At 42.4% G+C, this 25,062-nt stretch overlaps 2 protein-coding genes across 2 annotated transcripts in view; one reads left to right on the forward strand and one right to left on the reverse strand.

Annotated features, from left to right (window-relative positions):
- LOC308401934 (uncharacterized protein) overlaps positions 1–25,062 on the reverse strand; it is a 565,304-nt gene that overhangs the window by 524,630 nt on the left and 15,612 nt on the right. The window lies entirely within an intron of this gene.
- LOC308402000 (zinc finger protein ZXDC) lies at positions 1,648–12,938 on the forward strand. The gene is made up of 10 exons (XM_080890503.1): positions 1,648–3,695; positions 4,343–4,495; positions 5,026–5,104; positions 7,438–7,568; positions 7,717–7,887; positions 8,114–8,895; positions 9,342–9,426; positions 9,508–9,680; positions 10,928–11,029; positions 11,184–12,938. Exons 1-10 carry the CDS (start codon positions 1,703–1,705, stop codon positions 11,268–11,270), a joined length of 3,756 nt encoding a protein of 1,251 aa, XP_080746629.1. The 5' UTR covers positions 1,648–1,702; the 3' UTR covers positions 11,271–12,938.

Consider the following 25,062-nt stretch of genomic DNA (forward strand, 5'->3'; position numbering starts at 1 on the left):
CCCAATGATAGCTGGGATAAGCTCTAACCCCGAGCTAGGGTTGCCAAATCTTTAATTATCAAATAAGAGACACTCTGGTGTGCCAGAAGCACAATCCACAACCAGCTGGGTAGTGTAAATATGCACTATGTGACGGTGCAGGTAACGGTCAATATATGTGACATTTAAGGTAGACTAAGGAACCAATTGAGTACATTCAGTGTTAAAAGAGAAGCTGTGAAGGTCTGAGATCAGCAGCTCTCTGAAAAAACAACTGAGGTAGTTTTTATGCTCCTATATAGTGAAACTGTTATATGGATGATTAATCCCTTTGATTTGATTTTTTGTCTTTAAAAAGCTGCAACTTTCACATCATGTGGTACTTTAGACTTTTTTCATAAGTTAATTTTGGAGTTTCTACAAACAGTGAACATACAGGATGATTTGTCTGTTGTCACTGGGCGGTGCTGAGGTCTGAGGGCAGCTTTCTGTAATAAAAACAAGAACAGAATCATCACAAAACATGAAATGTAAAGTCTATCCCTCAAATCTGAAAGTAAGTTCTGCTCTTACATTTTTTTTTCAGTTCTACAGTTCTGCCAACAGCTGGCATATGAACTGCTTATTTTAAGAAAAGACAAAAAAAATAGACTAGCACTTTATCCAGTATAATATTTACCTTTGAGTTATTGGTGCTTTTTAAATGTATTTAAATACAGTTTGAAACAGTCGGTGTGGATTTTGAGAGTGGACCTCCTCTCAGCATCCCTGATCTATCTGCCATTGCAGAACAGACATATGCAAACCTCTCCCTGATCGCAGCTGCCAGTCAAAGCGGTCATGATGACGTTATACCCCAATTTAACAGCATTATGTTAGTAATTAGAATCAAACTTATGAGAAAGGAGACCACTTGAACACAAATCAGCCTGATGTGAACTACTGATAATGAAATAAACCATGCTAACGTGGAGGAGGCGGGGTTTATGACCAGCCAGACACCAGGGGCCATTTTGGCTTCATTTTGGGGGCGATGTTAGGTCGTCCATGTGTGTCAAAAAACTAAAAGAATATACACAAATTGATCAGAACAGGTCTGTAATGTTTTCTCTTAGGAGAAAAATGTTGTTTTATACTGCTACACTGCCACTTAGTGGAAGAAATACGAACTAAAAACTGTACCAAACTGGAAACGGGAATTTCCCAAGTTTTGGATTCACTTTTCAGTTAAAAATAAATAAATAGTGTAGAATGGTTATCTTAAATGTATTATTGATAATAACCAATCCGCACAAATATCCAATACTACACTATCCACATCACAATTTCACTATGGCATATTCTTGCTGCCTTCAGGTACTCCTCGTGGTTCAAACATTACATTTAAGGGCAGCAGTATATATTGCACTTTTTGACCCAAAGACATTTGGTTGTCCCTCTGTTAATAGCAGACTGTAAGTTTAGCTATCAGCTGTGGCTTTATTCGTTTTCTTAAATGTAAGGCTTCTGTGCAGAAAACTGAAGAGAAGTTCTATCGACCTTGACAAAGCTTTGGTAGTTGCTAACTACCAAAGCTTGTTGGTTCATCCACCCCTAAGTTGAAATTTCAATACTGCCCCTGAACGCAACACTAGGCCCACTGGAAACCGTGTAGTGGCTCCATGGATCATATCCATTTAGTAGGGCGGGCCTTTTCCCGTGTCGCTGCTACAGGGATACCAAGATGGAAATCCAGGGGCTTTCTGATGCCCAAAACATTCAGTCTCAACATGGCGCCCTACACAGAAGCATTTCGTCTCCACATCGATCGGCAACGGGGTCAATACCTCATTTTATTTCCAGCGAAAATGAAGCGGAAGTGCTGCTGGAGTCGCTTGAGCTACACAGCGACAACAACAACAACACTAGGCCGAGAACATCGCCGTTTCGCCTACTGGCGGAAAATGGCAGCGAGGTGGCTTGTTCGCCTGTCAGCGCACCGCAAACTACGCTTAAAAGCAATTTGCCGGGTAACAGACCGGGCGTGGGATTTCATAACGTGAACCCGGAGAAGGAAAATGAGCTCAGTGCCCTACTAGCTTCACAGGAGTTTGTCAAGACAGCCTGGAAATACGGATTAGAAAGCGGGGATGTTGTAATGCAAATGGCGCTGCCTCTCTTTGAAGGGGAAGAGGAACCGATGCCGCAGCGGCAACCAACGTTTCCAGTTTTACGGCAGCAGCGTGAGGACGGCTCCTGCAAACAGCCCTCAGTAGCCAGCCATAGCGCTGCGGCGCTGGGGAACTTGAGCACGGTAAACCTGGCGGAACAAACCACCCAGGAGTTTTATGTTCTTTTTAATGTCGTTCAAGACGAAGGCAGCGGCGAGACAAGTAAACAGCGCCCGGATGTGCCTGAGGATGGCGATCAAATGAAAGGTAAAAAGCAGTGTTCCAAAGCAAGTCCCTGTGGCCCCATGGAGGCTGGAAACCGCAGTAACGTTGTTTCATGTGAATCTAATGACACTTTGAACTGCCTCGATACACAGGGCTTGAAACCTGAGCATGTTTTCAATTTACTGAACGATAATCCCGCGGCGGGTAACGTTAAACAGACTGCCTACCACCCCACCGTCGAAGACGTTGTTTTGACAAACAAATATGGCGATAGGATTTGTGGCCAGATGTGCACCGAAAGCAGCGAAGGTAAACTGGTCAGGGAGCTCTCGTCGCAGCCTCGCGTTGACGAGAGCAGTACCTTGATTTCAGGGACTGCGGGGATCGTGGAAGCCATGGACACATCGGACTTTGGTACAGATTCAGCGGCGGCGCAGGGCAGTACAACCCCGGTCACGGCCTCCACAAGTCCGCCTGCTAGCGAAACATTTTCCGGAACTATCACGATAAACAACCAAAGCATCATAGTGACTATTGAAAACGGGGTACTAACTCTTGCTGCCCCACCCGAGGGCTATGTACATAAGGAGGATGACATGGTTAGCTTAAAGGAGCACTTAGGAATGAAAGATCATGAAGATATTGTTCTCCTCAACTATGACAGTGGTACTAAATCGATCGGGAAGATCAGCACACTGGCAGTAGCCAGTTCCAGCCATCAGGAAGAGCCCACACCTGGTTTGTCTGTCAGCGACTCAGAGCTGGCTCTGGTGGATGACTGCTCCCTGTCAGAGCTAGGTACTTCACTGGACTCCTGTGCCAAGCAGGAGGCAGGGTCACTATGTGCAGTAACAGAAGCAGATATGGGCCCTCCTCCTCCCGAAGCCGCTGTAGCTGGCTGTGACAATGAAGAGTGTCACTCTGTACCAGTAATCAGGTCCAAGAAAGACACCGTGTCCACCTTTGACTGCCCAGAACCAGGCTGCCCCTCCACATTTGACACACGACAGAAACTCAAGGTTCACCTCCTAAACCATGCTGAGGACCCACGTCCATATCAGTGCACTGTGGAAGGCTGCGGCTGGGCATTTGCCACCTCCTACAAGCTGAAGCGGCATCTCCAGTCCCACAACAAGCAGCGGCCACATACGTGCCAGTTTGAAGGCTGTGGGCGGCGTTTTACCACTGTCTACAACCTCAAGGCTCACGTCAAAGTCCACGAGCAGGATAACGCCTTTGCCTGCGAGGTCTGCAACGAGAGGTTTCGCAGTGCTACCCGGCTCACCAACCATCAGAGGGTCCACTTTGAGCCACAGAGGCCTCACAAATGTGAATTCCCAGGTAACTCATACATCAAACTGTGAATTTTGTGCTTTTATGTAACTATTTGGAATTTCTAGCTTTTTATTCTGCTCTTGGAATTGGCTGATGGGTACTCCACAACATCACTGCTATGATATGAAGCACTTTACCAGAAGGTTTGACGTGTTTTGAGCAACACAGGGCATTTACTTATTCCCTGCTACACATTTCTATTCATTATCTGTGCTAGAATAGCTTTGCATGTCTTGCAGTTCAAAAATATTCCAAATTTATCTGATACTGGGACTCAGTATCAACCTCTGAAACGAGCTGTTTTAACTCCTACCGGTTTTAAACAAACTCTGTGGCTGCCCTAGCTAAACAAACTTAAAGCAGCAGGTGGGTGGGGCCAAAGTTCCCAGATGACCATATTCTGGATCCCTTCAGACATCGTTTATAACCAGTAGTAGAAAAAACTGTTTAAAGGTGAGTGTTAAAAGCAGTCTGAATCCTGAGCTTTTGTCTCACAAGAGTTAAATGTAGATGCACTGATCTATGTTCAGTATGAGGGTACATGATTATAACAGTTTCTGTTTAACAGAATATGATGAAAAAGTATATACATATAAAATGCGCCTTTATGGTACCGTTGGTGTCCTACATGTTTGTCTTTCTATCCTATGCAGGCTGTGAGAAAACCTTCATCACCTTCAGTGCTCTGTTCTCCCACAATCGCACTCACTTCAGAGAAACTGGCCACTTCATGTGCACCTACCCAGGCTGTGACAAGACCTATGATAAGGCCTGTCGTCTCAAGATCCACATGAGGAGTCACACGGGTAAATTGAGATTTAAGGGTCGGTTCAGCTGGGCCTGTTGTTTTCTGTGGTTGATTTTTTAAAAAGCAGCATGTAGTCTACTAAATTAACTCTGGCTTATTCCTAATACATTTTTGTGAAGCAGTCAGCTGCAGTGCCGCAAATCCAAACACATTAGCTGTGATTGTTCTTCAGAACACTAACACTAATGCAGAGAGTAAAAGTTCTTTCTGAGCTTGGAGTGACAAGTAAACCTGATGCTTTTGTGGGGAATATGTATAGCTGTAAGTTATTTAAAAAGGCCAATAATTGTGTTTTTTGTTTGTTTTTTATGAGCATTGAGTTAAATAGAAATCACAAACATAAGTGTGTATGTTGTCACTTTTAGTTCTTAGAAGGACAAAACCAATCAGCAGCTCTAGCGTTCCGAAAGAAAATCGGCCAAAAAAATCTCGATCCAGCTCACATTAAAAGATTTGTGAAGTGAGGATCCTTGCAGCAGTAGGTGTAGTGTAGCATTAGGAATGAAACTTGTAACTTCCTCTCTCCAGGCGAGAGACCGTTTGTCTGTGACTCCGAGGGCTGCGGCTGGTCTTTTACAAGCATGTCAAAGTTGCTCCGACATAAAAGGTGAGTGCTTATTAATTTATGCTTTGATCATGGTGTAAAATAGTGGACACACTCCATTTGTGTGTAACTTACTGTTAGGAACTCCTGATAAAGTATCTTTCTGCGACTGCAGATGGAAAATAGCTGATAGCTAGATCTGATGCAACGCAGCTTTTCCTTTTGTGTATTTTCTACATGTTCCTAAAGGCAATAAACAGAAACCTGAAGTAATGTTTTATAACATCTAACAAAGTTATCAAAGGAATAAAGGGAGTGAATGTCTACATCATGCGGTGAGAACAAACCTTGTTAGATAAGCTGACCATGTCAATTTTAGTTTTGTGTTCTTTGCATAAAGGTTTGAACGAACAAGGTTATGAAAATGTGAAGTTTTCTCTGTAAAGGTCATCTAGTTGCGAGTCTTCACTACAGTGTTGATACTCATTTAGTATGTTAGGGTTTTATGTCAAGTTATATAGAATAAAGCTCTATTATAATGTAGGATGTGGCTACCTTTTGATTGACAGGGTGTTGCTTGGTATAACTCTCATCATATGCTTCCTTGGCTCCAAATACCCAAAACAGTCTTAGCAAAATGCCTAAATGGAGCCTTGCGAAAAGCAGCATACACCCTCCTCTTCCGTGCTGTCTGTGGGAATGTTTTGCCACTACAGGAAGTGTGATTGCTGTTACATGCCTGTTTTTGTTTTAGTGAACTTGAGCTTGTCACTGCAGTTCTGTTTTACTGGTGCAGTTTGACTTTGAAAGGCTTTGATTTAGGGCTGAACGATATATCGCATTTGCGATAATATCGCGACATGATCAAGTGCAATTTTCTAACCGCAAAGGCTGCGATTATACTCTGGACATGTCCAAATTCATGGGCTGCATCCTCCTGAGGCCGCATTTGTAGACCGATTACGTCACAGCGACGCGCCGAAGGCTGTCCAAATTACTACCATATCCCAGAATTCATAGCGCGGCCCAGCCAAACTCCAGTTTCCAGCAATGGCGGCCGCTACTAAGTTTTAAAATTACTCATACTAATCTTTCAGGGTCACAAAATAAACTTTTAACATATTTTCAGGCGAGAAAGTAGTTGTGTAAACATCAAATATCTGCTCGGTTTATCAAGATATCCCATATTTGCAAAAGTGCTTCGACGTTTTCAGAGGCGTCTGCTACCCACCAGCTCGACAGCTAGCCGGGAGCTCGAGGGTTACTGATGCGGCCGAGAACGGCACAACTCCCGGCACATCATTTTCAGATCACCGCGGAGTTTCGCTGCTCGGGTTAAACGTAATATATACGTCACTTAGACAACCTAAAAATGTTATTGTTGGGCTTTTTTCAGTGTTTTGTTTGTTCGTGAGTAAATCGGTTTGGCTGAGATTAAAGTTATTAGATTAGATAAAATAAAACTTTATTAATCCCCCGGGTGGGTTCCTCCTTGGTTTTCACACAGCTGACTAAACGTCAAACAGAAAACTTATTAAACAGAAGTATGAGACAGTCGAGAATTTACACCAGTGTCTGGTTATATTTTAGATAGCAAGAAGCAGACGGCCGAGTTTATTAAACTCCACCGAGACAGCGGTGACGCTAATCAGAACTAGACCGTCCAATTTCACGCCTTTAAATTTTAAAGGCGTGTTTGTGTGTGTGTTTATACAATTGCTATTATGTTTGCACTTTATGTGTAATGTTACTGACTGCAGAGATCAGTAAGATGTGTGTATTTTTTATTTATTAGTTTTATTTATTTAATATTATTTTTTAATTGAATGACTGTCTAGTAGTTCACAGATGTCGAAAAACTGAGTGTGGTAAAGCCACTGATTTTTTTTTATGTATATTTCTGCAATCTGCACATTGTACTGACTTTCATTTTAATGTTTACACCAGGGTTCCTTGTCAGCACTTTATGCTCAGATGTTTGTAAGCTAAAAATAAACTATTGTGTATGTTCAAATATACTGTTGTGATTGAAGAAGTTAAATAAAAATGTCAGTCATCAATTCATGCATCACCTCATGTCATCATAACAGAGGTCTGTCTTCCAGGAAAGAACAGTTTAAAATTAATGTAATATAGTATTGGCCATACTATATGATGTATTGCTTGTCTTTGTTTAATAATACAGAAGACAAAGACCTTAAAAAATAATCGCATATCGCATCGCAATCGCAATATTGGGGCAAAAAAATCGCAATTAGATTATTTTCCATAATCGTTCAGCCCTAATTTGATTCCTTGTTAAGTTTAGCTTCAGTTTGATGTAACAAAATGTAAATGAAATTCTGTTTTTGTGCTATGACTTTTCTTACTTTGTTTTAAATGTGTGTGTCTATAAGGAAACATGATGATGATCGGCGCTTTGTCTGCTCAGAGGAGGGTTGTGGGAAGTCCTTCACCCGGGCCGAGCACCTCAAAGGACACAGTATTACCCATCTAGGCACGAAGCCTTTTCAGTGCCATGCAGAAGGTACAAACCTTTTATAAAGGAACAACAACAAAACTGTAATAATTTTCCACGAGACAAATGTTCACATTTTCTCCCTGAAATATTTACTTAAGACCAGTGTTTCATGGTGACTGATTTCAGTAACATGTGCCTCCTTTGTGTTTTTCAGGTTGTAATGCCAAGTTTTCAGCACGTAGCAGCCTCTACATCCACTCCAAAAAGCATAAGCAGGACGCCAGCACCCTGAGGACTCGCTGCCCTGTGGCCAACTGCTCCAAACACTTCTCGTCCCGCAGCAGCCTTAAGAGCCACATGCTCAAACATCACCACCTCAGTCCTGGTTAGTAATTGTTCTGCAGACTTAAAGTTCCCCAGCACTGCGAGTCTCGTACTGTCTGTGAACATCTATAAAACACCACCCAACTGTTTTCTGTTTCCATGTGGGGCGATGGATGGAAACCGTTCCTTCTTTCTTGTGTAACAGTTTTAAACTTTTATTCCACTTGCCGTTGTTCCTGAGATGTTCATTTTTAACTTGGGGTTTTTTTTTTTGTTTTCCTTCCCAGATGTTCTCAGTCAGATGGAGACCACACCAACCCTGACCCCCAGTAATGAGCTCGTTAGTTCCACACCTACCACGGTTGCAGGATCTGGTATTGCTGGGGGCGACCAGCTGACAAACCTGGACCTCAGCTCTCTGTTCTCTTCTGTGCCTGGAGGAACTGCACCCACTACAGGCATTGGAGTGGGAATCCCAGTTGGTGGGGCTACGTCTAATGGCCCGTTCACAATGGACCTCTCCCTGGTCAGCTCTGGCATCCTGACCATCGACCCCTCTTCAGTGGGAACTACACTTGTTACCAGCACTAACACCACAATGGCCAAGGCTGTGGACCCTCTTATATTGGCAGCCAATGCCGACATGACCCCCCACCACAACCTGGAGGGAACGGCAAGTGACGTCCTGCGCCCACAAGGCACCCTTAACCTGGACGATGTGCAGACAGTTACCCCAGAGGCGCTGGGAACCCTCACTGCCCTTACTATGCAGGGTGCTGGTGCCACTGTGGACCCCACTCTGCAGCACCCACTCAGCTCGTCCAGCTCCTTGAGCGTGGAACCCACAGCCTCCCTGGCTGTAGCTCCCGTTGCCGAGCTCCTTGGCTCACCATCTAAGGTGGAGGTGGGTGGCCAAGGAGGTGCTGGGACTCTGTTGGGTTGTGTGGAGGTGCTGGGACCCCAGGAGGGAGGAAAAGTGCTCACTCAGTTTGTCTTTCCTGGTCACAGCAGCAGCTTCAGCCCACAGAAAGATTCGGAGCTCAGTTCTGTGTCACCAAGCAGTTTCCTGGTGAGCATAGATACTCACAGATTCAATAAACCAATCGAAACACAGCTGATACAGAAAATACATTTGCGACTTTCAGGCATACAAGCTTTCCTTTTTATCTCGAACGGTAACCGGTTGGGTAAGGACCCTGCTCACCTTTCTGTAACAAAACCAAAAAAGACTCATAGTTCAATGACATATAAAGGGTCTTTGATAATGAATTGTCAGTCTCCATTCTTTCATCTAGAAATGGAAAAAGATATAGCCATCGTCTCAGATGTTTTTTTTCTTTCTTTGTTGTTTTTCAGTCTTCGGATCTTTGCATGAATGTCCTTTTTTATTTGACAAAATGTTTTTCAGTGGTGGCACATATTTAACAAGATTAATCACAGTCAGTAGAGAAAGTAGTCAACAGACAGATGATGAAAGGTGGTGCAAACCTAACATGCTCCCATTTTGCTTGACAGGAGAGTGGGGGCTCGGCTAGGACTGACTACAGAGCCATCCAGCTGGCTAAGAAGAAGAAGCAGAGAGGCCCCTCGGCCTCCTCCGGTAACTTACTTTCTTTAGTTTCATGCTAGCCAAAGCTCCAGTAACTGTTAGACTGACAAGACTTTCCTTTGACTTGTCCAGGGACTTCAAGCTCAGGTCAGAGAAAAGCTAAAGGAACAAAGGCTGCCACAGCTCCAGGACCACTCGCTCCCTCTGGGGCTCGCTATGGTGATGGAGCTGCAGTAGCGAATGGGGGCCTGACTCTCCGTGACCCCATCACCGGTGCCCAGTATGTCCAGATCCACCTGCTGCAGGTGAGATATGAAAAGTTGGGGAAGGTGGCAAATCTGCCCTGGTCAGAAAACATAAAGCTGTCTAGACCAAACCGTGATACTTACGATTCAAATAAGCTCATGATTTGGATAACTCGCCACTGCTACTGTCTGGGCACTTGCCTTTGTTTTAATGAGAATTTGTTCCACAGAATTTTAATTCCTTTTCTTGCATTTTTACTGCACAGTGTGAAATTGACCTTTTGTGTACCGTGAAAACATATTAGTTGCTATTTGGGAACTAAGAACACAGTATAAGTGCAGAGCAACATCCCATAAGCTCATTAAAGTGCCAGTTTAACACTGGCTACAGGGAGTTGTTCTGTCTGAGGCTTGTTTTTACCATTTTGTCAAATGTGTGCCATTAACACCAGCTGTATTATTGTTTCCCATTACAATCAAGTACCAACTTATGTGCGTCGGGTCGTTTTATAGCAATTGCCTGTACTCCTGTGACATCATTTGTATGCCACACGAACAAAGGAGGATGACTGGCGATGGTATACCTGCTGCTGTCTGTGGGTTTTTGTCATATTTGGGGACCACCGTGCTGTTTTTGTGCAGCCTTGTCCCTCGTTGCCAGGTTTCAAAACTGGCGGTTTTTGATTTTCATGAAGGAGACACTCATGACATTGAATAGCCAATCAGTGGCATGCAGTCTGATGACGTCACATTTTCAGATCACTTCATGACTAAAAAAAAGTACCTGGTAACAGGTACTATCACCTAATGGAAAACCCTAAAAACCATGTCGAGCCAACCTGTGTAGGCCATAATGGAACAGGGCTATATATGCCAGAAGCTACAAGGACATTGGTGAAAGTGAAACCCAGTTCCTCAGCTCAGTATCAGGAAACACCTGAAGCAAAGGTCTCTGTGTGGCGGCCGAAGTGGAAAAAGTTGAATGATGTAAAATAACTCGAGAAAAGTGTAGAAACATTCTGCACAGACCTCATGAAAGTTGGTGCTGCTAGCACAGCTAATGCTAGCACAGCTAATGCTAGCCACACCCACACATAAAACACTGTATGTTTAGTTTCAGAGTTCCAAGTGTGAAATCTCCGTTAATCTGATTTCTTTCTCCTGTCTGATCAACTAGTAAATTAGTAAAAAATGAATAGAAACATCCAACTAGGGACTGTTTTTCTTTTCACGTACTTTTGTGCACTGAACAGCACCACTAATGCACAGCGGTTGTTGGAGTGTCTAATCAATGTGTGAACACGCAGGATGACCCAGCCAGTGATGGAGACCTGGCCTTCCAGTTGAGCTCTCAGCCCTCCAGCTCCCACTCTCAGCTCACTGTTGACCTGCCTGTCAACATTTTACAGGTGGGAGTAATCTTTTCTGTCGTTAAAGAGACATTCGACTGCATTTGTGCTTTGACTTTCTGTTATGGAATCGGTTGTTTGTCCTTTGTAATAGCCACAGATTAGTGACACCGTCAGCCTTTAGAGAACTGAGCCGTGATGCTTTTCTCCACAGGAGTCTTCGGTGATTACAGAGGACGACAATGGCTCTGACAACTCCCAGTTCACAGGAAGCACAATCAACCTTCAGGACTTGGAGTGACCACCTATACTGCTGCGGGGTCAGAGGTCAATCAGCAGCTGGCCTCCATCCACAGTTTACATGAGATGATAGATTTCATCAAACAGTTGCCTCACCCTCGAAGGGCTTTTTGGACATGTGCTCCATGGAGTTTGTGGTCATGATTCAGCAGATAATGCACCTTGAGAAGAAGAAAAGAGGATTCTTTGTTGAGAATGTTGCCGTATTATTTTAAGTCCAGTTTGTACCAAATTCAAAGCCTGAGAGCACAGTCGTGTCAGAGGCTGCTCCGTCCTCTGTGGGTGTTAACAGTAATGATGTCTGTTCCACAGTGCCACATTGCCACTCACATGCACACACAGTGCGCTGTGTATTCTCCAGTTGCCTTATGAACTCATGCTTCACGCTGTGCACGCCTCCACCGGCAGGTTACCTGCTTTATTTGTTGTTCTTTTCTCTTGTGTTTTCTTAGATTTATTTTTCTATGGCAGCAGTAATTCCATGTTGAAAACATGCCTGTCCATGCATTTGTATACATGAGTAACTCCCTTCTTATGATGATTTCAGTTTATTTATTAATAGCTACGGGTTTACAGAATGGCAGAGCCAGACGCAGAAGAATTAAAGACTCAAAGCACAATCAGAAGAGCGTGTGAAGTAGCAGTCATTTCACTTTGTTCGGTTAAATGTCACAAAGGGGAGATTAATTTAGTAAGGAAGTATCCCTGTACAGAATGTGTTAAGTCATAGTACTGATGAAGCTGATCATCTCACAGAAGAAACAGAGTTTGGAGCAAGGACCAGTCGGCAGCAGCTCAGTTTTAGAAAAGGCAAAAACAATCAGAGGTTTAAAAATAGAGCGTGAGTAATGGAAGAAGTGCTGTCAATAACAAACTGCAAAGTTTGGTCACATGGGTTTTTGCGCTATCATTTATTTTTAAATGTCCCATTTAGCCAATACAAACAGAGTGGCATATATAACTCCCTCTGTGCAGCTAACATTTAATTACATTTATCTATGTAATCTATTTGAACTACCCAGTTAAACTACGAGTAAATCTAGCTGGGAGCACATCCTTATTTAGATGTGACAGCGTTTCTAGTAGATGGTGGCCGATGTCTTGAGCATGAATTGAGGCTGCCGTTTGGGGAAGGCCTCAGAGGGGACTGGCCACAGATCACCTGTACTAATGAGAAGTGAATTAACTGAGGGAGGGGCATGAGTATGTACTGCTTGTAGGGCCATATGGAGGTGTGGACCCGATCTTGAAATTCAGATAAATTATCTCAGATTCTTGAAGGTCTGGATAATCTTTGATTTTCTCCTGAAATCAAACCAAGTTAAAGTGGCCTCAAACACCACAGACACATTTAACCACTGACACTGGCAGGAAAAAGGTTTGGGAATTTTACTCACCAAAAAGTGAAGCGCATAATTCCAATAAAAATGTTCAAAAATACTCTAAAATGCAGCAACAGCACAGACGATGAGCAGGTCCAGTTCAGCCAGGACAGGCAAATGTGCAGTTACAGCTTCCCGTGTAGGCACGCACCTAACATAAGGATTGAATAAAGGGGTCACTCACTGTATAGTTTTAAAAGTGAATTCAAATCACATTTTCTTAGCTGGACCCAGCAGTGTCGCCAGGGCTTTAGGGCCTCATGGAAAAAACGAATCACTTTGGCCTGACCACGCCAGGCCTAAATCTATAACACTGGATCAAAATTCTGCTCCGATAAACACATTTTTTGACTTTTTAATTATGATTTTATTAGATTTTTTATATAACACTGATTGGTACCGTACACCAAATACAGTGGATGAAAGTAAAATAGAATTGTTTATAGAACGGTGCAGTATTTTTTACTGCTTCAAGTTTTTGTTATAATGTATATTCAGATGTAACTTAAATAATCCTTTCGATATCAATCTTTAAACAAAGTATATCTAACCAAAATATGTCTCTGTCCTGAGACCTAGTGGAACTCAAATAGTGATGTTGACTAAAAGAACTCAAACACGTTGTTTTCTGTTAGAAATGAACTACTACCACGAACTCACTGCTATTGGCAGAAGGCTGGTTTTTACTGAAGTGAACTGGCTCCATTTTTTACAGCACATTGTTAGGTGATCATCCTGCAACTGTGACATCCCAATAATTTACCTTGATTGGTAAATCCATATTATATCATATGGTGTGTAACTCCTGTCCTCCTCCCTGTTTAGGATTTCTGACTGTAGTAATATTCCCTTCATCCAGCAGAACTATACTGAAGTAAAAATGTATCCTAAACTGTGTCATACAACAAAGGATATTACTAATGAAGACTGGTTATACAGAACCTTGAGCAAATATGGCATCCTGCGTTCTTCATTCAGCGACAACTCAGCAATAAAAAAGTTTTTCTTCCAGCAGTGTGATGTTCAGAGTGCAGCTGTGAGTTCAACAAATTGTTGTTAAAATTATAAATATATCCGGAGGCTATGAATGAAATGGAAAATGCAGTTACAGTTAAAATTTATATGATCTGCATAGCTGTGTTTAATTATGTCGTTTGCTTTCATGAACGGTTGGATGGTCCATAGCAATGAATTATGGGACAGCATTTTCTCCTCTCTTTTCATAAAGGATGGGCCAGTGTATCATCTGCTAAAGAAAGCCATAAAGCAACCATTGGAACTCCTTTCCTCAATATTTGAAGAGTTGGAACAGCTCTTACTATGGCTGCCATGCAGATACTTGGTCACATCTCTCACTGAGAAATCTTCCTGAGCAAAATACACTTTTGAAACGCACCCTTACTTTTTCCAGCCACGTGTGATCAGGACAGGTGTAGAGCCATCATCTTTCACCTGTGTATAATGTATGTATAAATAATCCAGATTATGGGCAAGCACATATTAAAGAAACCTGTTTGAAGTTATAAAAGTTGAAGGTAACCAATCACTGTACCACTGAATTAACATGCACAGACAATTTTCTTTTCAAAATGAATGCAGTTGTGACAGAACCACGAGTATTAGGAGGTTTTTTTTCCAGATCTCTTGTATAGTAATATTATCAGTGCTAGAGATTTTCTGGATTTAGACTGTTTATATATTTAACCCATAAACCTCTGTATAGACTGTCCTCTCCCCATTTCTTAAGGGGACAAATATGTTGCAAATCATTTCTAGTTGATCTCTCTCTCCTGCCGTGCAGTCATGCAGTGCTTATTTACACCAGCAGATGGAGACCAAGTCATATGAAGCATCTCCGTGACTCCCACAGGGACAGCAAATCCCGATAAAGGCGTCATTTAAGTCTCAGCTCTTCATGATCCGCAGTGATCTTTCGACCATTCTTCCAACACTTAGGTATGAGGAGTATCATAAGTTCTTGTGGAATTATAATGTATTGTCTTACCCGACCTAAATCTGCATGCAGATCAGTACACTGGCATAGCACGTGGAGTCAAAGACCTGAGTTGGAGATTTTCCCACTTAGGGCTCAAAATAAATATATTACAAAGCACATTGTTTCCTGAATCTAAATAAGTAATCTTCAGTGCCTAAATCCAACCAAGTAGTCTTGACTGCTTAAACCTAACCACATTTGAAGCAAAAGTAAAAAGTGCATGGGAAAAAGCTAAATAAAGTGCAGAATACAAAAGTCCAAACATGAGCCCAGCTGCAGTTTCTTAGATGACAAACATGCAACTTCTAGGTCTTAAAAACAGGAGCGGTGTCTCTTGGCAGTCATTACTGCCGCAACCAGTTTGTCAAGGCAAGAAACACCTTACATGTAACAGGAACACGGAGGTGGTATCTGCCAAAATGGGATAATGTTAAGCCCAAGAAACAGTTTCCAAGGTGCACATAGCGCACACAGCCCTTCCTGATTCACAGTGTGTCAAATACACGTATATAGTTTTTAGTAACTACACCTAATCAAGAGGGAAAATCATGAGTTGTTTCAAATGTGGACTTTATTGTTCTTTAGGGAGGAGTAATAAGTCTGTGCAGGTGGTGTATCAATGCACACCCACACCAAAGTGCACGCTACACAATTCTCTGTGACACATGTCACAGTATGGCAGTATTATAGAATGTACTAGTGCATCTATTGGAAGGTCCAAATTTAGCAAAAAATATGAATCCCTCAGTATTTCTAGGAATGGGATTTAGCTGGAGGCAGCATCCAATAGCTGTTAGTGATATTGCATTTTAGTTACTGAGTTTTGATAGCCGTGCTTCACTGCTTTCTAGCTGATGCATAAGAAATAAAATACATGCACAAGATGACTTTGCTAGCTGAGGGCTTGTTAAGATAACTACCATTAGCAAATGTTGCTATTTGATGAGGGTCTAGGTTTGAAACTTCCAAGTTAAACAAACAGAAGGCCCACGGGTGCCATCTTAGTTGGTTTAATAAACTTTAGACAAACTAAGGTTTAGTAAAACAGACAATTGATCAATATTAATAATTTCGGGATTACATTCAGTTATGTCAGTTCTAGGCTTCTGGTGTCACTGGAATATGGAATTAATTAATATAGCTATAGTATCCATAGCAAACATGGCATTCTCACCAGATGTCATGTTATCTCAGATGGCCCCGCCCCTCCCTGAGCCTGGTGCTGCCGCAGGTTTCTTCCTGTTAAAAGGGAGTTTGTCCTTCCCACTGTTCCAAGGTGCTTGCTCATAGGAGGTCATATGATTGTTGGGTTTTTCTCTGTATGTATTATTGTAGGGTCTACCATACAATATAAAACGCCTTGAGGTGACTGTTGTTGGCGCTGTATAAATAAAATTAAACTGAATTGAATAGATGTTGGCAACAACCCATCCAATCCACACCTGCAAAGAAATCAAACCATAGATGTCCATGAATGAAGTTATGTGTAATAATGAAAAATAAGAAGGTACTAAACACACTTACTAAAATGTATTTAACACTTCACACAAAAGCCTTTGTTGGTGATGAGAGCTTGCAGTCATTCCACATCATCTTCAAATCAAATCTTTAAGGCTTGCTTGCCTTTTCTATGAACTCTGACCTTTAGTTCTTTTCATAGTTTTTTAATAGGATTCAGGTCAGGTGATTGGCTGGGCTATTCTCTTTCTCTGAAACTAATTAAGAGTTTCCTTTGCGTGTGTTTGGGGTCATTATCTTGCTGACACGTCAACCCTCATTTCATCTTCATCATCCTGGTAGATGGCAGCAGATTTTTATCAAGAATGCCTCGGTATATTTTCCCTTTCATTCTTTCCTCAAGTATATGAAGCGTGCCAGTGCTGTATGCTGAAAATAGCCCCACACCAGGATGTTCCCACCTCCAAACTTCACTGTTTTTGGGATGACGTGCGGTGCCTTTTAACCTCCAATAATTGTGTGCATTATCACATTCAAAGAGTTCAATTTGGGTCTCTTCTGGCCAGACTACTCTCCCAGCGTTTCACTGGCTTCTCTCAGTGTTGCTCAGCAAACTTTAAAAGTGCTTCAACATGCTTTATCCTCAGTAATGGAGTCTTGTGTGGCGAACGCGCATACAGGCCATGCGGTTGAGTGCATTACTTATTATTTTCCCCAAAAGTTGATTCTGTTCATTTGGATGTAGCATTTCAAGTTGAACAAACGCTTCATTACTCGTGCATAACGAGTGGTGTTGTAACAGCAGGATCATTCACACACACTGTTCTCCTGATTTGGAGGTTCTGGCAGTCTCGTGCAGACCTTTTTACATCCCGAGGGAGTTTACAGTAGTTATTGTGATAGCTGTTTATATACCGCCGGATGCTAACGTTAGCACGGCTCTCAGCCTCTTGCTCAACACCATAAACAAACAACAGCTTGCCCACCCCGATGGGGTTTTTATTGTCGCCGGCGACTTTAACAAAGCGTGCCTAAAGACTGTGCTTCCTAAATTTGTCCAGTTCGTGGACTTTGCTACGAGAGGAGAACACACTTTGGACCATGTCTATTCAAACATCAGGCATGCTTTCAGAGCGACACCCCTCCCCCACCTGGCTGGACCTGACCACCTCTGCATGTCCCTCACCCCCACCTACACCCCCCTGCTGAGAAAAACAAAGCCCCAGACAAAGACAATAAAAACCTGGCCTGAAGGAGCCCTTTCTCAACTGCAGGACTGCTTCTCAACAACTGTATGGGATTTATTCTCCAGCCACAACCTCCAGGAGTACACGGACACTGTACTCTCGTACATCAGGAACTGTGTTGACAATGTCACCGTCAACAAAAGGGTCAGGGTGTTTCCAAATCAAAAACCCTGGATGAATAGCGAAGTGCAATCCCTCCTAAAAAGCCGCAACACTGCCTTCAAGTCAGGGGACAGGGCTGCGTATAGGGCGGCCAGGGCAGACCTGAGTAGAGGCATCAGGAAAGCTAAGGCTGCCTATAGGAGGAGGATTGAAGATCACTTTGCTGACAACGACCCCAGAAAAATGTGGCAGGGGATCAATCACATTACCAACTACAGAAGCAATAACCAGGCAACATCTAGGACTGATGCCTCACTGGCTGAGGATCTAAACCGTTTCTTCGCCCGCTTTGAGACGACCAAGCCCTCAGCTGCCACACCACTTCCACCCGCCCCCAGCACTGGCACACTAACACTTAGGGAGCACCAAGTGAGGTGTGTTCTAAGGTCAGTGAATCCCAGGAAGGCGGCAGGTCCTGATGGAATACATGGAAAGGTTCTCAGAGCATGTGCTGACGAACTGACCGGAGTCTTCACTAAAATCTTCAACCTTTCCTTGTCATCAAACACCGTCCCGCCCTGCCTCAAAACCTCCACCATCATCCCCATCGCCAAGAAGACAGCTGTGGCCAGCCCAAATGACTACAGGCCTGTTGCACTTACGCCTGTAGTGATGAAGTGCTTTGAGAGACTGGTCTGTCAGCACATCAGGGCCGGTCTGCCTCCCACTCTGGACCCCCACCAATTTGCCTACAGGACAAATCGTTCCACCGAGGACGCTATCACCATAGCGCTCCACACTGCGCTGAGTCACCTGGAGCACTGAGGAAGCTATGTGAGAATGCTCTTTCTGGACTTCAGCTCAGCATTCAATCATATCATCCCGGAGATCCTGGTCCAGAAACTGTCTCACCTGGGACTCTCCACCCCTATCTGCCTCTGGATCAAGGACTTCCTGACAAATAGACCACAGTCTGTCAGACTCGGCCCCCACCGGTCCAGCACCATCACACTCAGCACCGGGTCTCCACAAGGATGTGTTTTGAGTCCCCTCCTGTTTACGCTCTACACATCCGACTGCTCCCCTACCCATCTCTCAAACACCATCATAAAGTTCGCGGATGACACCACAGTGGTTGGACTCATCTCAAGGGGGGAGGAGTCGGACTACAGAGATGAGGTCAACAGACTGACTGAGTGGTGTTCAGTTAACAACCTCCAACTGAACACCACGAAAACTAAAGAACTTATCTTGGACTTCAGGAAGGGCAGAGCAGACCCGGCCCCACTTTACATTCACGGGAGCTGTGTGGAGAGGGTACACTCCATGAGGTTTCTGGGCGTGCAGATATCTGATGACCTCTCCTGGACTGCAAATACTACAGCGGTGGTTAAAAAGGCCCAGCAGCGTCTCCACTTTCTGAGAGTGCTCAGGAGGAACAACCTGGAGGAGAGGCTGCTGGTGACATTTTACAGAGCCACCATAGAGAGCATCCTAACGTACGGCATAACAACATGGTATGCAGGGTGCTCAGCTGCAGACAGGAAAGTACTGCAGAGGGTCATCAACACAGCCCAGAAGATCACTGGCTGCTCTCTGCCCAGCCTGGAGGTCACTGCAAACTCTCGGTACCTCAGCAGAGCTGGCAATATCATCAAGGACCACTCTCACCCCAGCAACCAACTGTTTGAACTATTACCGTCAGGCCGACGGTACAGGTACAGGTCACAGGACAAACAGATTCAGGGATAGCTTCTTTCCCAGAGCTATCACCGTAGTAAATAAGCACAAAAACAATTGAACCTATTCCATACCGTCACTGTCATTATATTATGCTGCTATTCATACTGTCATTATATTAATGCTGCTATCCTGTATATATTGTACATACTATTGTTTGAGTACTTACGATTGTTTTTTTTGTGCTTTTTATATTTTACATTTATATTTATTATTGAAACTTGCACCAAGGGAGTGGCACTCCAATTTCGTTGTACTCTGTACAATGACAATAAAGGCTATTCTATTCTATTCTATTCTATTCTATTCTATCCAACTGTCTCCTTCGGTCTCAGCTGAATGCAGGTTTCGCCAAAGGAATCATGATTTTGGGATTTCTTACGTGGATAATTGAACATGCATCAAGATACTTATTGTTTTCTATGAAACAATTGTACCTGCTCGTTCCAGGTCTTTCTGTAGCTCCCCACAAGTGGTCCTTGGCTCTTGGACAACTCCTCTGATAATTCTTGTCACTCTTCTGTCCGAATCGTGGCTATTTTATGGTGAAATGACATTATTTCCAATTCCTGATTGTGGCCTCAACAATGTTCACTAAAACCTTCAGTTCTGTAACCAATGCCTTCAGTACGGTTTGCAACCAAAGGTCTTGAGAGTACTCATTGGTTTTATACATCATGTGATGTTTCTTGTGTGACAGCTTGGTAATTTCTGATTATTAATAGATTTCAGCTGGTGTCACGGCTGTGTTCAGTACTGTGTCATTTCTCATGATTATGCATGACTTAATTTATGGACATCTATGGTTTGATTTCTTTGCACGTGTGGATTGGATGGGTTGTTACTGACATCTGGTGAGAATTTCTTGTCAGTAGCACCTTTAGAAATATATTTACTTAAAAACTGGTGGTGTGTTCAAGACTTATTTTACCATCTGTTTCTACCATTGCAAATCTATATTTGGCAGTTCCTGGGTGAATTTTAATAAAGCCTACTACTTTGAATTTGTACTTGTTGGTGTTGATGTTGGAGCTGATCACTTTGGAGTTGAAGCTAATAAATAGTGAAGAATTTAAATGCAGAAATTAGACTTCACGACTAACCTGGTCTCTTTACAGAGCTATGAAAAGAAACAAATCGATAATATTGCATATGTCTACAATGTGAAGATACAGTGTCAGTATGCACTGGCAGAAATGTGTTCAGCATAGATATCACGCTTTTTACTTAAACTGTGTTTATATGGCAGCAGGTAAAAATATCACAGATATGACAGCACGACACAGACAAACAACAGGTTGGTGAGACTGAAGTTTTGATCAAAAGCAGCAAGCCTAAAGTGGAATAACCAGGAGTCCACGGGTAACAGGAACAGGGAGTGGAGAAAAGTCTAGGCACAAGTTCAGGGGGCTTACAGTCAAAGGCGCTATCATACAGAAATGTGTACAGCCCATCTTGGTAGGCACATTTGGTTGCCATGGTAGGAAACTAAGCACAGTAACTCATAGGTAACAATGGTGCCATATTACTTACAAACCATAGTTAGCAATGAATGTCATTAGGGGACCTGACATGGGGGATAAAGTAAGACTAGTTTAATGTTCCTATTCTTATTTAAGAAAAATCCAGTTTTGTTACATTTTAAAGGATGTAGACGAGTCTGTTATTGTCATTCTGCTAGCCATGGCCCGGGTCTCAAGGAATTTGTTACATTGTGTGATGAGTTCTAACTTCAGTTGAACATATCCAAGACAAAAGATATAATCACTGACTCTAGATTACCATATACAACAGGTCACACCCATCAAGGCTCAGATAGTCGAATGCATTCAATGTTATAAATATTTTGGAAAAGTTATTTATTCAAAGCAGAATTTTAAAGCGAACTGTTTGCCTGTGTTCAAAGAGAGGGCGACTCATGTTTGGGAGTCTCGTTTTCACACTGATACAAGCGTGGTGTTTTTTTTATGTGCTTTTACAGAATATGTTTGATCTTTTTTTCATCAGTCAATCAAATTGTTGAGTAGTCTAACAGGCGGGTTGGTGAACCACAGCTGAACCTAGCATACCTGTACACCAGACAGTCACAGCGGTTGGCTGCTTCAGTTGCACTCTTTGGATAGTGAGGTCCAGTCTCTCACTTCTGGATGGTCCCAAAGTGTAGAACAACAAGGTTTGCAAACAGCTTTGTTCCAGCACTCAGGTGAACAAATCATAGCGTTACTTGTGTTGCATTGTTTGTTGATTCAACTAAAGAAACAGGAACAAGTGATGTGTTTTTGCAAGAGGCTGCCTGTAATAAAGAGCCTAAAGACAACACTGAGTGTGTGTTTGCCTACTGTCTGACCTATTTATGCTCGAATGATTCTTAGATGAGTGTCAAGCGTGACGCGCTGAAAGGTTCAAGGTTAGCACTTCAACTTAAGACAACACCAGCAAATAGAAAAGCAGTGCAAAAGCACACAAAATGAAATGGAAGCAGGTTTTTGAAAGACTCTCAGACTTATTTATATTTTTATTTATATTGTGCTAAATCACATATTCTGTTACCTTAAAGTGCAATCAAATTAAAAATTAATTTAAAAAATTAATAAATGTTAATAAATTTCCATTAGAAGATTTAATGTTTAGAAAGTCACTTGTTTCTGTGAGATGAGAAAAGTTGTAAAAGGGTTTATTTTCATTTATTTTTTAAATCTGAGAAGAGAGAGCATTCCTAAATGTAAATAGGATTTACTTGTGTAACACAAAAAATGCTACTTTATACTCGTCCAAACTTAAGATCTAGAAAGTAGAAAGAAAATAGTTTCTCAGAAGCAGCCCCAGATGGATGACTGGAATACAACCAGAGGGAAGTGAGAGTTGGCTGACAGTGACTAATTGTCATATTTGGGCAGTTCTTGTGACAGCAGAGCTGCAGATTGCATTTGCTGCTTCGTTGGTGCTAACAACATTTCCACACAGACTTTTTTATCTTCCGATTTGCCTCTGATGGATTGAGGATTGAGGAAACTCCTCATAAGGCCACAGACAGACAAATCTCTGGCCTGTGACAAAACCCTCAGAGTTTGCAGTTTTAGATAAGCATTTGAACTTGGCCCTATTAAACATTAAATTACATCATAAACTTTATTGCATTAATATTTACAAAGATCAGTGGGATCTTACTGAGGAATTAAGTAATTATGACCTTTATCACAGCTCAGTAATGTGTGGCGTTTTCCTTTTTTTTCCTTTGTGGGTTTTATCCGGGGCGGGTAGTCCAGCTTCCTTGAGTCCAGAGACATGCTTGTTACCTCCCCAACACAGGACACCCCAACAGACATGGCTGAAGTCTTCTCTAAGCTCACACAGCTGTAGACTGACTGGGGAAACACCCAACCAACCTCTAACGTAAAGAACAAGATAATCTACTGTTCCTCAATCAGAACAACTAGAACTAGAATCTGATGTTCGACTAGCAGGTGTTTTTCCCAGTATTGACCATTGCTTTTCTTTAAAAAAAAAAATTTTCTCCAAAGTCTGGGCACTCAGAACATCATTATTCAGAATGACATTTATCAAAAAAATTATACAAATATAGCAGACAAATAATTAGATGTAAAACATTACACATTTATGCTTTTATATAGTTGCACTAAAACAGAAAAAGTAATTGTTCTCCCTTGAAATCTTACTCTTTGCATTTATTTGAATAAATCATCTCCAGTATTTACACCCAAAGCCTTTTGTCTTGAGTAATGCAGCCTCCTCAGGCTTTTACTTTGGAGGCAAACAGTAACCAGATTTCAACACCCCACATGTGAGAAGGAGAGATCGTATACATCCCTGGGGAAGAGCCACAGAAGAAGAAACAGGGCAAAGGCAAGTGGCTAATCCTCAAATCAGCAGCATTTCCAACCCTCCGCACTGAGCCTGTAATCTGTGGGCCAGGCAGAGGCAGGAGCAGTCTTGCAGGTTTGGCTCCAGCTGTTTGATGGCTTAATTAAGAGGTCCAGTGGGATCAGTCAGACATGCTGCACTGCTTGTTGTAGGCCTAAAAACACTCAGTTACTGTAATACATTTAACATAGTTCTCATGCGGCGCCTGGTCAAGCTCTTTACTTTACACTTCACTGGAGACAATGTGGGATCTGAGGGGAAGGCAGGGAGTAAGTGAACTGTATAACAAAGGCTTGCTGATTTTAGATTTTGTAATATTTGTAATATTATTTTAACATTATTTTGTCGTTACTTTGGTGGCATTCTATTTCAATAAGCAATATGCAGAGTCTTTAAAAAAATGTAAAACATTTAATGAGTTGTAGGTAACAACTGTGGCAAATTCAGTCGTGGTGTTATAAGATTAGCTTGGAATCTGGTCAGGAGGTATTACAAGGTGGGCTGAGGATCAATAAAAACAATTTAACATTGTATTTTGGTCCATCGCAGACTGAGCAAGTGTTACACAATAGAGCTTTAAAGACATAATTTGCTGTTGCATTAGCCATCATCAGTTCTGGTCGTGTATTTTCCTACAAAGCTCTGTCTGAAAAAAGAGAGAAGCAAAAATGATAACATAGACCAAGCTAGGAAGCACTGGACATTTTACCTTATTTAAAGGTGTCTCCATTTCTAGATCAGTTTACTGTTTTGAACTGAAAATTGCGGCAAAGTTGACCCACATGTTGAATATAAATATTAAAATAAGTTTAAATTTATAAGTTTAAACTACTCAAGAAGTTAAAAATGTTATTCTACAAACTAAGACAAGGTTTTATTGAGCAGGAGATTACAGTCCAACTTTACCAGAAAAGCAACAACATTAGTTGTTTTATAAGTTTAGAAGACACTTGGGTATGTTGTAGAAAAGGTTTCTGTTTTGTTTTTAAATCCTGAGACAGTCCTTTGACTTATGCTGTGTAGTGAAAAAGTACTGACATCCTTTATTTAAAGTAGCACAAGTTGTATTTTTTTTTTACACTATTGATGTAGCAATTGCAATAAAACCCATGGATGGTGCAGTGGTTGGCCTCCTTTCTGGTCTGAAGCCTGGCTGGGATTTTTCTTGTTCTCCCTCTGGTCCTTCTTCTGGTTACCCTGTTTCCTCCCACAGTCCAGCGACAGACTGTACATGTTATGTTTAAGGATCATTTTGTGTTGGGTGGTAAATGGTACTCTCCCGGAGTACTCAAAGCACTCGATACATTATTTGTCAGACTCAAGAGTTGGGAGTTCGTCTTGTAATCAGAAGGTTGCCGGTTCGAGCCCTGGCTTCCAACAGTCTCGGTCGTTGTGTCCTTGGGCAAGACACTTCACCCGCTGCCTGCTGGTGGTCAGAGGGCCCGGTGGCCCAGTGGCGCCAGTGTCCGGCAGCCTCGCTTCTGTCAGTGCGCCCCAGGGTGGCTGTGGCTACAATGTAGCTTGCCATCACCTGTGTGTGAATGGGTGGATGACTGGATGTGTAAAGCGCTATACAAATACAGGCCATTTACCATTTGATCGACCTTATTGAGAAATACTAAGTCAACTTAGAAATTAATTTGAAAATGCAATTATCTTGCAGTTATCTCAAAACTTTTCACATCAGTTCCACTAGAACTGGCCTAATGAAACTGATCTCCTGTCCTTCTTAATAAATAAAGATTATTTTTTAAAGTAAAATCCATTTCAGCCAATCAAAGGTTGTAAGGCGCATTACGCCTCCATCTTGGATCCCTGAATGCCGACCCTCCAGTAGTTATTCATCATGACAAGGTACCACTCTGCTCCCTGCCTGAACAACAGTCCCACATGTTATTCCACGCAGCAGATCAACGGAGTGACAGACCGGACAACCCGCCTCCATCCCTGCAAAAACCAACCAATGAGACTACAGAGCGGGGACGA

Source organism: Rhamphochromis sp. 'chilingali' (genome assembly GCF_963969265.1).
Source record: "Rhamphochromis sp. 'chilingali' genome assembly, chromosome: 9".
Classification (NCBI taxonomy): domain Eukaryota; kingdom Metazoa; phylum Chordata; class Actinopteri; order Cichliformes; family Cichlidae; genus Rhamphochromis; species Rhamphochromis sp. 'chilingali'.